This window comes from Boleophthalmus pectinirostris, unplaced genomic scaffold (assembly GCF_026225935.1).
Source record: "Boleophthalmus pectinirostris isolate CB_2022bp ecotype Guang Dong unplaced genomic scaffold, ASM2622593v1 HiC_scaffold_17, whole genome shotgun sequence".
Classification (NCBI taxonomy): Eukaryota; Metazoa; Chordata; class Actinopteri; order Gobiiformes; family Gobiidae; genus Boleophthalmus; species Boleophthalmus pectinirostris.
The window spans coordinates 16,287,240-16,304,964 of NW_026571115.1; the positions used below are offsets into that span (position 1 = coordinate 16,287,240).

At 38.6% G+C, this 17,725-nt stretch overlaps 2 protein-coding genes across 2 annotated transcripts; both read right to left on the bottom strand.

The window, feature by feature from the left end:
• Positions 1-2,778: 2,778 nt before the first annotated feature.
• Positions 2,779-14,792, bottom strand: LOC110168762 (sperm flagellar protein 2-like). Its single transcript, XM_055152722.1, has 25 exons — positions 14,735-14,792; positions 14,183-14,285; positions 13,822-14,071; positions 13,584-13,748; positions 13,406-13,480; positions 13,150-13,208; positions 12,843-13,035; positions 12,443-12,631; positions 11,738-11,925; positions 11,324-11,486; positions 11,042-11,246; positions 10,900-10,973; positions 10,784-10,820; positions 10,662-10,684; positions 10,491-10,603; positions 10,208-10,428; positions 10,074-10,104; positions 9,845-9,996; positions 9,508-9,569; positions 8,833-8,970; positions 6,775-6,881; positions 6,661-6,700; positions 6,330-6,420; positions 5,976-6,114; positions 2,779-2,938 (listed from the first exon to the last, which is right to left on the bottom strand). The coding sequence occupies exons 1-25, from the start codon at positions 14,790-14,792 to the stop codon at positions 2,779-2,781; spliced, it is 3,036 nt and encodes a 1,011-aa protein (XP_055008697.1).
• Positions 14,793-15,662: 870 nt separating this feature from the next.
• LOC110166851 (hemoglobin subunit alpha-2-like) lies at positions 15,663-16,677 on the bottom strand. The gene is made up of 3 exons (XM_020932175.2): positions 16,571-16,677; positions 15,873-16,080; positions 15,663-15,797 (listed from the first exon to the last, which is right to left on the bottom strand). Exons 1-3 carry the CDS (start codon positions 16,666-16,668, stop codon positions 15,669-15,671), a joined length of 435 nt encoding a protein of 144 aa, XP_020787834.1. The 5' UTR covers positions 16,669-16,677; the 3' UTR covers positions 15,663-15,668.
• Between the last annotated feature and the right edge of the window lie 1,048 nt (positions 16,678-17,725).

A 17,725-nucleotide genomic window follows, 5' to 3' on the forward strand; every position in this document is an offset into this window, starting at 1 on the left:
GCATGGCACACCCACTACACCGAGGAGATACACTGTGGCATTTGGATGGGCTCCAAAATTTGGAGCAGTTTAAGAGAGATAAAACTCTGAGAATATTTTTGCCCCCTAAAGTCGGCTTTAAATTAAAAGATTGTATATTCTAATATAGCCTTAATTGTTATAGTTTTGATGATACACAAGGAAGAATATGCCACATTAATAAACATGAATTAAAGTTTGTATTAGTGAAAATGAGTTGAATTAAGTTTCACTGGGTCACAATATTTATAAACAAACTGAACATGGACCGAATGCCATCCACACTCCATAATACTGTAAAACAATTCAGATTAAAAAACAAAAACAAAAACATAGGCAATGCACAAATGACAACCTCAGACTGATTGAGAACACACATATGAACACAAGACAATACATAACCCAGATAACTAGAACTAACTCAGAATGAAGCAAATTCTGAAGCAGAATTAAACAAGGACTAAACCAGGACTAAATGAGTAAACAAGAGAAATTATATTTTGTAATATGAAGATGGGCTGAGTGGGCTTGATCTGGCCCCTGGACATGAAGTCTTTTCTTTTATTAAATTTAATCATTTGCAATTTTGTGTGTGTGTTAGGTCATTCAAGGTTAAGGTTGTGGGTCTCAAGTGTCTATAGGGCTTATCTGTACCAAAGGGGTGGATCCGCCAAGGGAAACAAAATGAGATAATTCCTCTTAAATGTGCAAGTTGCAGACCTTATTTGACAGTGTGACAGCCTTAATAATGTTGGCTATTTTATTTAGGATTCTGGAAATATAGTATCTTTTGTCACCAAACGCGCAAACTCTCCTTGCCCCTATTCTTAATGGCAAATATACACGCGGTAGTTGCGCTCAAACGTCCGTTTTTCTCTGGATATGTCAGGTTTTTTTTTTGTTTGTTTTTTTTGTTTTTTTAAGTGATGCAAATGTCCGGGTTTTCATTACCTTTCATTGGACCGTTAAATTGACCGGCACTCATAACTCTGTACACTCAGAAGGAGCGTGCAGACACAGAGTCGATCAACCTGCAACATGCTGAAGCGCAAATGTGCATTTAACTATGACTTGCACAAGAAATTCCCCGCTCTCCATCCTGGTCGGGACAAGTGGGAGACCATGTGCACAGTATGCAAAGCAGGCACAGCTTTGCGAGGTGAGAGTAGCTCAATGCCGAGCCCCACCCCCGGTAAGGTGTCCGGGTTTTCACAAACGGAAATGTGGTCATCCTAATAACACCACAAAGAGGTCTCATTTTTGTCACCCTTCTACTGGAAAAAAAGTTCCCAATTAGGAGCGTCATTATAGGTGCGTCCTCTCATGTAGTTTACTTGCGTTCTCGCTTTGGAAAGACCACAAGACAATTCAAAACCCGTGAGCACAAAAGCGCAACAAGACGCCAAGACCCTAACTCTGGTCGCTGTTCATTTTAACCAACTGAAACATGATTTGAGATCTTGGGTCTTCTGTGGGATCGAACAGGTGTCTGCCCCGCGGAAAGGGGCGACCATGATCGGGCGCACGAAGCATATTGGATTTTTTCTCTACAAACTCTCAATTGTAAAGGCTTAAATTATGAATTGGTGTTCAGTGTAATGTTATGATTTTTGATTGTTGTTTGTTTTGTTGTTCGGCGTTGTAATGAAGAGCGCATATAGACTTTCACAGAAGAGAAGTCCTAAGGGCAAATTTGAGGAAAAATCGGTTAAAAAAAACATTTTTTAAAACATAATTTAAGGGTGCTGATTCAGAATATTGTGTTTACCAAGCTGGATTTTGAGTTCTAAGCCTTCTAATTTGCATATTAATATATATATATATATATATATATATATATATATATATATATATATATATATATATATATATATATACATATATATAATTTATGAATATATTATCCATCCATTCATCTATCCATGTTCTTCTGCTTATCCGGGGCCAGGTCACGGAGGCAGCAGTCTAAGTAGGGACTCCCAGACTTCCTTCACCCTGGACACTTCCTCCAGCTGCTCCAGGGGGACCCTGAGGCGTTCCGAGGCCAGCCCAGAGACATAGTCCCTCCAGCGTGTCCTAGGCCTTCTCCCATTGGGACGTGCCTCGCAAGGGAGGTGTCCAGGAGGCATCCGGAACAGATGCCCTCCCCTCAGCTGCTCCTCTCCATGTTGTGGAGCAGCGGCTCTACTCAGAGCTCCTCCTGTTTAGCTGAGCTCCTCACCCTATTTCTAAGGGAGCGCCCAGCCACCCTGTGGAGGAAACTCATTTTGAGCGCTTGTATCCGCGATCTTGTCCTTTCAGTCATTACCCAGAGATCATGACCATAGTTGAGGGGAGGAACATAGACTGACGGTAAATCGAGAGCTTTGCCTTTCGGCTCAGCTCCCTCTTCACCACAATGGTCCGATACAGCGACCGCATCACTGCCGACGCTGCACCAATCCACCTGTCAATCTCACACTCCATCCTCCCCTCACTCGTGAACAAGACCCCGAGATACTTGAACTCCTCCACTTGAGGCAGTGCCTCTCCACCCACCCGGAGAGGACAAGATGCCTTTTTCTGGTCGAGAACTACAGCCTCAGATTTGGAAGAGCTGATCTTCATCCCAGCCGCTTCACACTTGGCTGCAAACCGCCCCAGTGCTGCAGGTCCTGGTCTGATGAAGCCATCAGGACAACATCAGACACGTGTAGAGCTGGTCCAGTGTTCCACGGCCAGGACGAAAACCACACTGCTCCTCCTGGATCCGAGGTTTGACTATTGGCCAGATTCTCCTCTCCAGTCCCTGGCATAGACCTTATCAGGGAGGCTGAGGGGTATAATTCCCCTGGAGTTGGAACACACCTTCGAGTCCCCCTTCTTAAACAGAGGGACCAGTCCAGAGGCACGGTCCCTGACCGCCGCACGACGCTGCACGCTGCAGAGACGTGTCAGCCAAGACTCACAGCATCCAGAGACTTAAAATACTCAGGACGGATCTCATCCACCTCCGGAGCTTGGCAACAACCTCAGTGACTTCAGCCCCCCCCTCCTTGGAAGATGTGATGGTGGGATTGAGGAGATCCTCAAAGTATTCCTTCCACCATCCGACAACATTTTTTTTTTTTCTAAATGGGATAAAGGTAACAAAGTAAATCACATTTGGAAAAAAAAAGTCTTAAACTGGAAATCAAACTAAGATTGGATATGAATCCATCAAATACAAATCAAATTTATTTACAGCATTTTTATTTTAACAGAAGTTGCCTATCCAACTGTAGGAGACACTAACCATTAACCATTTTCCTTGGAGTCACTGCAAAAATCACAAAACGTCACACATCAGGATTTTATGTTGTGTTTAATGTGTGTTCTTTTATGTTGTGTTTAATGTGTGAGATAAGGAGTTTAGAGAAAGAAGTGCTAATTTACTTTAATTATAACTGTATTGTTAGTCCTCAATGACAGCACTTTGGCATAGGTGATCTGGAATACTTCTACATTTGTAGCCACTTATACAGAACAGGCCAGCACTGTGGCAACTGCATTTGCTTGTCTTACAGTCATACTTGCATCTGCAGGTAACCATCAAGTTGAAGGTTTTTGGGATTGCATCAGTTTGGGTTCCAGGTTTCCACTGATTACGTTCCATCCCATTTCCTCTACAGGTGGTAGAAATGGATTTGTTCTGTTCGATTGTCTCTGTACTAGAGCTTGGTAATGTACTCTTCTAATAGGCCATGAGCAACAGCACTTTAGGGGGTAGAGCCTCAGGTCCCTGACATCTGAAAAAAAGAGTGGCTCTTTGTGGCAGTAGCTCAGTTGGTCAAAGCATTTGTCCGCTCCGAAGGTTGGCGGTCCGAGACCACTGATCTGAAGGTTGGCGGTTCAAGTCCACTGATCCGAAGGTTGGCGGTTCGAATCCCGCTCTCAACATAAACATAATTGGTTCAGCGGTCAGATCCACTGACCCACAGGTTGGTGGTGCGATTCCACCGCACACAGGTGAATGCTGTCGTGTACTTGGGCAAAACACTTAGCCTTTCTCGCCTCCTCTGTAACATTTACTACTAACTATTTTGTGATATAATACATAACAGTAGCCTATATTCTGAATAAAGAATGAAAACTGTCCTTAGTAAACAGATAAATGACTTCCAGAAATAAAAATGAGCAATCACCTAGAATCCAAACTTAGTAAAAATCTGAACCAGGAATTTGTTTCATTTCTGCTCATCAAATGAAGGAAATGAAAGACGCTAGCTTTGAAAAGCTGCAGTATAGCCTTGTTTTTATTTCAGCATGCTAATTAGGGGTCATGTGGTGACTTCTATCTTAGTCATAATATTTACCTGATCTATATACAGTATACTAGTATTTGTTTTCTGGATTTTTAATGAAATCCATTCAATTAAAGAGAACTTTAATTTGATTAGCCTGGCGTCTATGTTATTATGCTAATTAGCATAAAAACTCAAAAAACTCCAAATCCAGCTTGGTAAACAAAATATTTGGAATCAGCACCCTGGCATTATGGAAAATAGCACGTTTACCGACTTTTCCTCATATTTGCCGTTACAACTTTTTCTGAACAAATTTCTTAGAACTATTCTCCGTCTAATATATACGACACCTTCCCTCTGAACCACGAAAGCGGTTCATGTTAAACTCTTCAATGCGCCGCTTGTTTTTCTTAAAAATTAATTTTGTCTGTAGAATGAAATGTTGCTAACTTTTTTATGTTGATAATTGTCTTTATATATTTTCTAATCATTATCTATGTGTTTTAATTCACGAGAGACTGGTGTATAGCTAATCATATATAATATTGGGGTCTAATTGTGAATGTATTATTTTTCACTGCTGTGATAGGATCATTACTCTTGAGGGCGCAGTCCCTTAACTTATAAAAGGGGAGCGGAAATGGAAGGTCTGTGGGACCGAAACGTCGTATCAATAAAAGAAAACCAGGAATGAGATAGTGTGCGTTAGCTTTTCTTGAAAACAGCCAAGTGCCAAGTGCCTCTCCTTCAACGCACCTGTCGCCCAGTCAAGTGTGCAGAGTCTACACAGAAACGAGGACTCTGTGAATATAACAGGTAGTCGTTATTTGTAAACCGCTTATATTAGGTGCACTGCATAACTTTTCTGATGAAGGGTACACAACCTCCTTGTTTTCGAGGAGACGTTATTGCTTTGTCTTGAATTGTCCAAAGAGGCAAGCTGTTACCAGCAGCAAAGTTGCATATAGTGTGTAAGTTATCACTTTAACCCTGTGGCTCATGTCCAATTGATAACATTTACCTTTTTGACAGAATGTCACAGAAATATTATTTAAGTTTGAAAGTAGACTGTAAAATATAATGGGTGGCCTCACACCAGAATCACTCCCCAGGCTTATCTGTGATTAATTCTCAGCACTGACATTACATTTGGCAGCGTCACAAAAAATAGTGGAACAAATGTTTTTTTTTAAAGTTAGGATTTTGTACAACGGTGCCCTCCTGTGGACACAATATACACCTATCATGTAGAAATGCCACATTCATACTTGTGTACATACATTTACATTTATCCCACTTTTCCCAATTTGTTTTTCCATGGTTTTGCAGGTTGTGGAATCACTGAATTGTGAGTTTGAAGATAATAACTGGAGACCTGTTTAAGAAAACACAACACAGTGTAATAGATATACTACTATGCTATACAGTATATACTACATACTATATATATATGTATACTATATTGACTTATTATTAACCTACCATATTAACATACCTTATTAACATACTAGATCTTGCTTAGACTCCATATGATGGCGCTCTACTTCTGCCACACTGTCAATACTGTGAATATGATACACAGTAATATGTCTATTATCAAACGAGTACTAATAATTAATAATTACAATACAAAGTACTAATCATAACCAGAATTTTAAAATACACACAATACAGGATTACAAAACAACAAACCTTTTAATTTCCACCATAAACTGTTCTTTCACCAACTCCTCCATAGTGTTCTTCATTTTGTCCAATCTGCTCTGGAGGCAATCCACCATTTTCAAACCATGGATTTTTATTAGAGCTATGCGCACCTTTGTAGCATCCCCTAGAAAATACACAGATGAAGAGAAGAAAGAAAGACAACATGACAACAGCATTACTCATACTTGTCTTACCTTCTTGATTTAGTGCAGCTAAATATTCATTGTATACTTTATTCTGAACTATGGAGTCAATAACTGCAATATCAGAAACGTTCATCAGCCCGTTGGTTTGGACCCAGGAAAATCTATCTAGTAATGCATGTGGAACAGTACTTACTATTTCTATCAGTGCTTGGACAAGGATTGATCTCTTCTTTGTCCTTTGGCTCTCTTGCCTCTCTATCGAACAGTGGGGATTCTGCTAACACCTAAACACAACAGAATAGAAACATGCATACACTGAAGATTGTCTCTGTCATATATATTGCCAGCAGAATTCCTACCATGCTGCTTATAGTTGTGTAAGCCTCATCAGCATTACATGATATTAGACTTCTGTGTGATTGTGGCTTAAAAATACCAAGAAAAAACATTAGGGTACATTTATAATGAACAACAAGCAATCATCTTAGTAATCATCACTAGGATATACTGTATACATTAATTACCTTGGCAGCCTTTTCATCTGGCCTTATCTTAGACTGCATACTTGATTGACAAGAACAAATATTAAAGTAGTAGGAACAATTAATATGTCAAATGGTTTACTGAACATATCTTACCATTCTTCCTGAACACCAAGACTATTGCCAGGCATTATTTGTTCACACATGCTCAGATAGTAGGTTTGGAGAATACTAAGTATGGCCTGGAATCGCTCTACTTCCACCTTTATGACAGGCATAGCTATATTTATTACACCTCAAAATATGCAGATTGCCGATAATGGTATATGTTCAGTAATTGCTGGCCAAATAGGTCTGTTACCTCCTCAAAAAAGTTGTGTTTTGTTTCATTCACACATTTGACTAAACCTTTATTATTCATTTTTCTATATACCTAATCAAATCTAAATGCTTTGATCCACTTTGTGATGTCATGTAGTGGTGGTTTTCAAGTTAACAGCTACCTTTTCAATTCCAAGGCTGAAATTATTACCAGATTACTCCAGTGAAGGTGTATGGAGTTTTAAAATACAGTAGAGCCCTTCAAGTGTTATCAGAAGACATCAAGGTGGAACAGAGTGTTTTCCATTTGAGAGAGGAATTCTGCCTAAATATGCAGGGATTGTGTGAATTAAACAAACGGAGTGTGTATTTGCACCCTGGGTGTTAATAGTTCAATGGACACGATTCTTCTATTTACACCCATCTCAAGAAAAAAAAGGGAATGGTGACGTGTCTGCTTACGTCGTTTCCTATGAAAAGTGCGGGAAGATGGATTTCAGAATCCAAAGAATTAAAATTCAAAACGAAGGTAGGGTAAGGTAAAAGGTAAGTCAGTGTTGCTACAAAATATATTTACAATACCTGTCCGACCATTACTGTTTGGGTAATTAAGTTAAAGGCATCACAGCATCATGGACAGCTCGAGTAAGATAATGGAAACATTAAAAGTGGTTCAAATGTAAGCATTTGACCCTCGTAAGCACCATAATTACTATAGAGCGACATCAGCCCGTTTGAGATTATAATGTATTTATGCAGCTTTGCGCACAAAAACGAAACCTAACGCTACAAGGTTAATCTGTATAAAATACCCGCCGAAAAAACAGTTCGCTCTGTGCCTGATGCGGAGCTTCTGTCGGGCAGTGGTGAGTCTACTCTGGAGATGGTTCATGTAAAATTTCACAGAGATCATACATGTGCAGATCGTACGTATGCAGGTTCAGCGCATCTCTATTCAACAGTCATTTCACTCATGTACAGTCATTTTATTTACGTCGGTTTCCGTGTCACTTTCGTCTCCAGGAAAATTCTCCATTACGCGTGTGCTGTCCTCTTCATCACGCAGCAGTCCAGCCTTTCCAAACTCGTTGGTTATCGTGGATTTTTTTTCACATGGCTCCACGCTGTCACAGTGCATGATACAGTGTCAATACCGGTTCACCCAATACGCACAGTACGCACACTGAGTAGGGCCCCGCAAACCAATAGAGGTCCTCCAGCTCCCGTACGCCGCGTTTCCTCCCATACGCCGCGTGTTCTCCAGTACAGCGCATGGACCATGCCTCTTCCCGTGCGCCTCTAAACCAGAACTAAGACCAGGACTAAACCAGAACTAAGACCAGAAGTAAAACCAGGACTAAACCAGGACTAAAACTAGGACTAAAACCAGGACTAAATCAGAACTAAACCAGAACTAAAACCAGTTCTAAACCAGGACTAAAACCAAGTCTAAACCAGGACTAAAACAGGATTTAACCGGGATTAAACCATTATGTGCAGACTGCAAATAACTGATCGATGATTCCGCATCATTTTGAGTAAAAAAAAAAAAAAAAATCAAATATTACTGATTTTCACTGGGCTGATGCCTTTATGTTTGTACTGTCAGTGAGTTGTTTTTTTAAATAAATAAGCTGGGTGTAAAAAGCATTTTTGTCTAGGAACACCCGGGTGCCCTTCTATGTGCCACGCTAAATACACCCGGGTGTAAATAGCAACAATGGCTACTTGCCCTATGTGTAAATAACAATATTAGCTATTTACACCCAGGGTGCAAATAGCATCTGCCTTAAACAAAACTCCAGATATGTTTATTATGATACAACATTATAACATAGATCAAAAAATAGTGTAATAAATGGGCCCTTCCATTAATTTAATTTTGGAATCCACCTGTATAAGTGTTGAATGGTGTTGCAGCAAAACATCTGTGCAGTCCACCAGCCACCCATCTTCTTTTACATGAGCAATCTTTTGCTCATTTTCCTCCCTTCGTGTATCACTTATGGACCATAGTTCTTCAAGTAGGTCCTGTCACAAAATTATCAATATTCTAGTGAAAGTAAAGGTTTTTCTTTAATAAAAAAAAAAAAAAAATCTATAATAGGATAGTTTTTTGCTGAAATTGGGCCTTGTTTTGCCTCACATGAAGAAAAGTTTTGTTGTAGTCCTTTTCCCACTGTGAAATCAAATCCTACTTTGGGTCAGTGCAGTGCAAATACAATTTAAACTCATCTCTGCAAAAGAAAATACTTAGGTATTGAATAAGTGAACAAACACATGGAAACAATTAAAGATTATTATTACACCTCAAATTAACAAAGTGTAATCAATGGCAGCATGTTATCCCCTTAGCTGTTGAAATACTGTTTTTACTTTATTCACATATGATTCAGACTATATCCCAATGGAGGCAGATGGATGCTGCAAGGTCCTGTTTATGAGTGATGGTTGAATTATATGTGAAGTGAGTCCATAAAGTAAGATTTATGAATCAAAGCAACAGCAACAGTAATTGCTATAAAAGAGGTGTTTCTACAATTTTATGTGAATCAAAAATTTTCTCACTGCAGGAAGTTGCTCATCAACAATAGACAGGGGCTGGTCATGGTTAAATGATGACTCAGGCCCTTATGACAAACATAATCACATTTATTAGGTTCAGGAAAAAACAAATGTAATCTTGCATTCTTCCAGTTCTATGTTAAGGCTCTTTCTTGTTAGATTCAAAGCAAGTTCATAGTCCATGGATCCAAAAGTGGCTCACCACCATTTAAAACCAAGATTAGACCAATGCATTTTGAAAAACTGGTGAGATCATGTACAGTGTAAATTATTATTATGATAGATAAAATTAAATACTTTGTACTTAATTAATACTTAATAGTACAATTGTATCACTTACCTCCTGTTGGTTGGTTAACTGGCTGTAGGATGGACTCCACTGCTTTAAATAGCTCTTCCTCATCAACATCTGCATTCACATGGACCAAAATGTTCTGTTTCGTACCAAACCATTCCTCCAATTGTGGCCATGTATCTTCAAATGCTGCAACTCTTTCATGGACAGTGATGTTAGATAAAAATAGTTTAAAAAAAACAAAAAAAGTTATTAAGTTTTGTTTTTACATTACCTGCTTGAAATTTCAGCCAGCTTATTTTCATCTAACAAGACAGTGGCAATTAAAATGTTAGGTCCTTAAATGTCAGTGATAAAAAAATGTAAAAAAAAATCAAATAAAAATCTGCCATTACTTATTACTCATACCTGTTTGTTTTGCTGTTCGTGATGTAACACAATCGTCTGAAACATCTAGAATCAAAGCCAAGTCCAGAACTGGAGCTGAAATCTTAGCTGGATCGTTAAGACTGTCACTAACTTTACCCACTTTTTCGTCAGACCCTCCTAGGGCTTTCTCTATCAGATGTGCCTGGGAAATGTTCACAGGAAACCCATCCAGGATCCAGCCAGAGTAAGCAGGAAGGTGTCTGTGGTTTAAATATGAAAAGTTTACATATTTGAGATATTTGATTTGATTGTAAGATCCTACCTGATTGCCTCTGTTATAATGTCCACTAGTAGCTCATTGGAGAGTGGTTTCCCTTCTGTCATCACCTTGTCTGCAGCTTCCCCAAGCAAGGCCCATTTGGTTAGCTGGAAAGACTACACATGAATACGAATGGTACTTTTGTGTATACTTTTGAATGTTTTAATTCCTCACCTTAGTGTCTGTAGATTCTTGATCTAAAAATGAAAATGAAAGCTAATAGTAGTAGGACCACCAGGCAGCAAGTTTCAAGAGATTGTAAACTTGTGAGAAAAGGTGTTGTGAAGTTGACCTACCGTCTTTGGTGTGAGAATTTGATTGCTGATCTGAAATCTAAATAAAAAGTGATGTTATCATCATTGGTGTCAGTATAAGTAACCATAAAAACTCTGCAACAATACATGAGTCTCACCACATCTTTACTGTGATACGCATTGAGCACCTCCTCAACCAGTTTGTTAATGGATAAAATGTAGAAACCATGGGCTGTGGATGGACAATGATGTGACCATTATCTGAAGTTCAGTGTTTTTGAAATGTTTTATGTAGTTTACCTTGTGCTATCTTATCTAAACAGGTTGTCTTCCCGGAGCAGGACTTGCCTAGGACACAGGCCTTGAGGATGAAGGGAGGAAAGGCAGGAGTTGGATGCACAATGTTTCTCATTTGAACAATCACATGGTCAAAAATGCTGCTTTTAGTTGATGGTATCTTAGTCTGTTGTGCTTCTTCTGGTTGTGCCCACTCACCAATCATTTTCTTATTGAAAAATAGATAATTATATTAGTCTTACTTGACCCTTGACATTCATTTAGGATGGTGTAATCAATCCACACCTCGTATTCTTCATAGTCGAGTTTGTCCAGTACATCCTGCTTCAGAAACTCCACAGAATCAAGCTGATTATTTTCCTCTTTCTCATCCTGAACTGTCTCATATAGAGGCAGGCCACTGAGCAGGAACTCCTTCCACTCTTTCATCTGTTTCTCAGGGATAATACTGGACATAACATCACAAACAAATACAAATCATTTAGTTTTATTAATTTCAGTAACAAAATATTACCAAATGGCTGATATAACACAAGATTACATGGTATCATGGGTAGCTGCTGAATTTGATGTTGTTTGTATCCCACTTATATGAATATTTTACTTTAAATGATAAAAAATTACATCCAAAATAATGTCCCAAGGTGAGTTGTCAATATTTATTAGATTATTTATTATTAGACAGTTGGATTTCTGTACCTGGCAGTGTGCAGACGGTAATCTCCCGCTTTAGTGGCCAAATCCACGATCTGCCCCATGACCACTTTGCAGATGTTGAAGTGTTTCATGTATCTCTTCTGTTTTCTCTCAGCAGCAAGTTTATTACACATATCCAGCTTCCTCTGGATCTCAGCTGCAGGTGTTAGTTTTTCCTGTCGGGCTAGAAGCTAAATTAGAACAAGACTCAAATTATTTCTAAAAGTATACTGGATTATGTATTGTGGTTCTTATTGTGATACAGGAAAGAGATGTCCTAAGTTCAGTTCACCCCCATTCCCTGGGGGTGTGATGCTAACTGACGGCACTGCAGAGGATTGTTAGACATTAATCTGAGCTTTATTTTAGCACAGTCTAACCACAAATAAATTACTTAACTAAAACGACAGGTGAGCTAATTTGTGCAGGTAAACAAGTCTCTCACACATAAAATTGCAGACACACGCTAACAGTTTTTCAGTTGGTCACTCTCATCTTTATGGTTGTAAATCAAACACCTAAACAGGACCATGAACCCTCCTGAAACCCTCCTGAAAATGTGTTGTAGTTCTTGAATTTTCAGACAATCTTTTTTTGAGTTTGAGTTTGCTAATGTGTGCATCAGATACAGATGTGTAGAACACCCCAGTCTGATGTCACTACAAAGTATCAATAATACTGTATGTATACTGTAGGTTGTGTAATTACCGCCTCTCTGTCCAGTGCCTCCTGAAAGTCTTTCTCTCTCCTCTGATGAAACTGCTGCTGTCTCATGAGATTGTTCTTTATCATCACTTCCTTCTGTAAGCGGATATGCAGGAGCTCTGACACCAGGTGCTTTTCCTTTATTGTCTGTCGGGTCAAACGCTTCACCAGGGACTCTTCAATCTGTTCATCCTGGACCAAAACACAACCATGGAAGACAAGTTGAACATTTAAAAGGTCCCTCAGCCTAAATACGCAGGATTTGTGTGTTAAGTATGTGAGAATGAAACAAAACACAACTCCAGGTATGTTTGTGATGAGGAAACCACATTGTGATATAGACAAACAGTGTAATAAGGGCCCTTTAACCATTTAACTACTGCAAGTATAGTAAGTGCATAACCTGTTCAGTCTTTCGGGCCTTTGACTGCTCCACAAGAAACTGAGCTGCTCTCCTCTCCCTCTGTTTTTGAGTGAAAACATTCTCCTTCAGTCTTTGTCTGATCTGCTCGATGTACTCAGAGTTTAAATGCTGTTTTGATTCAATATCTTTTGCATAATCAGCTTCACTCTTTGGTTCCTCCAGGGAAAACTCACTGCAAGGATGGAAAATGGTTTAAAAAAAAAAAAACATCTAAAAGTGACATAAGAATTTCACAGTGATTATACTCATTGAAACATTAATGCATTTAATTTAATTTTCCTCAAACCTTATGGCAGAAATAGTTAACTTTGTGTTTTCTTCAAACTTTTGAATTTCATTTTGAACAATCTGAAAAATACAAACACACACACAGAATGGTGGTGATTTACACATAGCTACAGCTAGCTTGGGGCTGGCTGACAGAAAAGCCTACAGATTTAATGGCCAACCTGCTGTTTATAGACTCTAGCGGCGCCTCTGTGGGCCCTTACACAAACTGTGGCCAGTGAGTTTTCTAATAAAACATTGATTTAGAGTTGTACCTGTGCCTGTTTTTCTCTGCGCCTTTGTTCCTCTTTTTTCTTTTGTAGAGCCTTTGCTTTTTGAACTATTGTGGTCTGATGGGCACAAAGCACAATTCATGCCATAGATGGTTAGAAAATGCCAGAGGTGGAATCTATAGCCAAACAGTTAATATCAAATGCTAAACAGCACTATTACCACATTCATTCTTCCTTTTGTGTTGTCTTTGACTGGAAGTGGTTTCTTGTGTTGAGCAGCATCAGCCTCCATCAATTTTAAGTTTAACTGCTGATCTTCGTCTTGAATGGGCTGAGATATCTGGCCAGGGTTGGTATCTGCACTGTCAAACCCTCTATGCAGTCTCTAAATTGTATAAAAGAACAGAGCAGTAATTTTGAATTAACTTGCCATTTTAGTGAACATGACCCACACAAACCTCAGAGTACAGGTCTTGCTCTTTCTTGCACCGATATGCAGAGGAAGCCTTTGGCATAAGGCTCTCAAGTGATCCTCCAATTATTTTATTTTTCTGTTCCAGTGCAACATATAGCATATAAATGAGATGTGAGGCAGCACCCTGGTTCCCCTCCATCAACTCTTGGACAGTGGTTTCATCAAGTGATATCTCAATCATCTGTAAAGTTGTCCTAAGACGGCTGAAGTTGTTTGCCTTTGAAGACTTGTTGCTTAAAAAAGTACTAATGTGTTAATTTCTGTGTCTCAACAGTTGCATTTTAAGTAATATTTAACATTATCAAGCATTATGTCATTGTTCACATGAATTGAACTGTACTTACTCATCTTTGCTAAACGTATCAAAGTCTGTTTGCAGATTATATTTATGCAGAATCTCTCCAATGAGGTATCCATTAGAAAAATCTCTGGCAAAGGTTTTTGGCTCTGTTACGATTTAGCAAAGAAACATAATTTTAAAATGGAGGAATAACTTGATCTGTAATATGATACACTAGGACTACATAAGCTTTTTATATATATTTTGGCTGCCCTTGTCATTTACTTATCAAGAAAACAAGAGAAGATATCACTTACAAAACAACTGCAACTTCCTAAGAGCCCTTAGCCATTTCAGTTAATTTCCTACCATTTCGCCTCTGAAATAATATCGGGGTACGTATTTTTCTTGGGCACTAACTTAATCTATAATCACCAAAACGTAGCTAACCGCGCAAAGGACAAGATAGATAATAACGTTAAAAAAGTTATGTCTGATTATTATTTGGGCCTAATATAGCCTTTATTTCACACAAGAAGCTGTTTTTGAGTAACTTTAGGTGAGTACCCAGACCACTTGCTAGTCGATTCATGCATGAAAAGTAGCCTAAACTTACCAACAACTCGAGAGAGACGCAGTTTCGTATTCAACCACCTACACAATATATAACTCATTTTAGTATAATTTACAAAACCATAGCTACATAAAGCTATTATTGCTCGCGTTGAAGAGCCCAAGAGCTGCACGCTGTTGGCATGGTTACAGGGTTGCCAGGTTGGCATTGAAATCATCTACTATCAGCCATGATCTATAATAAGAATTTCCATATTATGAGCACACACAAGCGATGTACTTAAAGCTCTCCAGTCTTTGGTTACGATCTAATAATAAACTACCTTTTTAAACTTGTCTATGAGATAACGTTGTTGAAGAAAGCTTTTATCCCTTCTAGCTAGCAGGGGTGGAAAATAACTAATTACAAATAGCTTACTGTAATTGAGTGGATTTTGGGGAGTAGGTTAATTGTACTTGCTGGACAAGATTTTAAATCTTGTACTTGTAATTGTGTGTAATTCTAACTATATAGCTAACTTAGCTAATTGTCATTAGTTAACGCTAACTACATTTTAAATCATAGAAGTTACTGTGGGGCCTACCGATTAAAACAAGGCTAATTAGTACTCTGAGTAGGCTACTATTTTTATACATAGGCCTGCTTTTTACTTTTAGGGCACTTACACAGTCACAGTTTTGGCAGTAGTACTTGTAATTGAGTAGGCCTACATTTTAGCTATACATTTTTAGTCATCTTCCCACCACTGATAACTAGTACTCTAGAGTGCAAAATTCAGTGGAAAGTAGCTTCAGAAAGGCCTACTTGCTGGTTATTGTAGCAGACCTTTGTGGTCCACACTGCTGTCATTCTTAATCTTTGTATGTGCACTTTGTTACAAATATACAAAATAGACATTCAAATGGTATTTTTGCCTGCATACATTTATTGAACATTCATGTTGATTAACACTTTCTTTGTTTTCTTCTGTTGGAGTTTATCTGTATTTCTCTGACAGAGACAAAGACACTGCAGCCAAGAATTTGTCAAAGGACATGTGGACCTCAGGGGTGAAGTCAGTTGGGAAGAGCATGGCCAAAACCACCATTATGCAATGGGTTAAGACCTGTAAAAGACATTAAGACATTGTAAGTCACTTTATTTTATGTACCCATCCTTCACATAATATGAAGAGGTTTACCTTGAAGTTGGCAGGATCCACACGGAGAGTGAATGCGTGTAGTTCACTCAGATTAAATAGGCCACTCTTCAAGTCATCGATTTTTGACACAGCATCTCCCACTGCCTTCATAATAGTGATACCATGCTTGATCACGTTAGGGGAATTTGGGGTGAGGTCATTCCAGTGAGCGAAGTAAGTCTTGGTTTGAGGATACACCACAATCATCCTAGTGAATCACATGAGTTAGTCAATCTACAAATCTCACATACATAGGCCTACATCTTAGATTTTCTATATCAGTTTTGTAGTAGTTAGAGCTGTAATCAAAAGTCTTGGGCAACTAATAGTGCATAGATTAGTCAACTAAAAGAGAGCGTGTTATTAGCAATCTATCTCTATGATCCAGTCAATCTGACCAAAAGTGAACTGGCACGACTAGAAGAAGTAGTAGTAAAATGCATAGTAAGATGAATAAAAGCAGAATACATTCACATTTCATTTCAAATGTCACACTCACTCAATGTCCTCTCCTTTCTGATCTCCTCATAAATCTTTTGTCATCCAGGCAGGCTCATTATCAGAAATTTGGGCTCTCAGAGCAATAAACCTCAAATAGCCCCTCCGAGACAATACACCTCTTTGTCCCCTCTGTCAATTCCCTTGCATCCTGGTCAAATAATTAGTCGACTAATAGAAATTTCGGTAATAGTAGTTACCTGGCCAGAGCTTCCCTGCCGATGAGCTCGGTTTGAGGTTGGCATTGGGCCCAGAAGGCTCGGACTGTGGCCTTGTCCTTCTCCGAGAGGCTGGTCATTGTTGAATGTCTGGAGCTGTGATGGTCAGTGCGGACACTGGGGGCTTTTATACCCGACAGAGTGGACACACCCGCGATTGGTCAGCGAACTATGGTCTGTCTAAAAGAAGATAAATACTGTGGAAGCAACAAAGGGACCCATAAAATAATAGTTTGCACACAGTTTCATAGTACACATGTATGTATGTAGGATATATACATTAATAGGCAATGTAAATCAATAGTGTTCAATACAGGTGGAAACATTTTTAAACATTTCTGGACTAAGCACTTTTTGTTGTTTTATATGTTTTAGTTTACAGAAGTTAATAATAATAAATAATAATAATAATGCATTTTATTTAACTTCCCGGGTACTCGAGGACACCATACAATCAAAAATCAAGACACATTAAAAAAAAGTATTAAAAAACAATCAAACAACAGGACAGGTTCGTAAAAAGTTCTGTCAAAAATAAATAAATACATAAATAAATAATTTTACAACTTGCATGTTTAAAGTATGTTTTGTAAAAAGTAGTATTAAACACAACAAAGTATATATAATATTTAAAAAACAAACCATTGCCAGTTAAGCATTGGTAACCATTTATGTTATAAACAACAACATAATTATCAGATGGTAAGTTAATCTTTTCTATATGATGAGGCAACATATTCTTTAGGGCTTATCTATACTGCCCTGATGTGGGTGTAACCTCAGTAAAGACAGATATTTTTGTCATGAACAGCTTCCATATGGTAACTTGTCAACTGTGTGAACGTATTTTTTTATTGGGTCCTCTCTGATATCTCAAAATAACTGGTCATTCTTTCTCATGCTGACCCTGGTGGATTTATTTACAAATGTGGAAAATTTTATTCAGGTAAAATTTAATATGAACTGTTATGTAGCGGTATAATGTAAATCCAGTGTGGCGGTAGTGACTGTGTGGTTTGATTCCAGCTGCTATTGTGTCCTCGGTTAAGACACTTTGGCCACATTGCCAATGACCGTGGGTGGTGTCGGAAGGGCTGATGGTGCAAATTAGTGGCCTCACTTCAGTCAGACTTTTTA

Coding starts and splice junctions, on each gene's coding strand:
- LOC110168762 (XM_055152722.1), bottom strand. CDS start 14,792: ATGAGTTATATATTGTGTAGGTGGTTGAATACGAAACTGCGTCTCTCT. Junction 10,974..11,041: donor TTTAGATAAGATAGCACAAG/GTAAACTACATA, acceptor GTCCATCCACAG/CCCATGGTTTCTACATTTTA. Junction 6,421..6,660: donor CAGATGAAAAGGCTGCCAAG/GTAATTAATGTA, acceptor TGTTGTGTTTAG/GTGTTAGCAGAATCCCCACT.
- LOC110166851 (XM_020932175.2), bottom strand. CDS start 16,668: ATGACCAGCCTCTCGGAGAAGGACAAGGCCACAGTCCGAGCCTTCTGG. Junction 16,081..16,570: donor GGCAGGGAAGCTCTGGCCAG/GTAACTACTATT, acceptor GTGATTCACTAG/GATGATTGTGGTGTATCCTC. Junction 15,798..15,872: donor TGGATCCTGCCAACTTCAAG/GTAAACCTCTTC, acceptor TGTCTTTTACAG/GTCTTAACCCATTGCATAAT.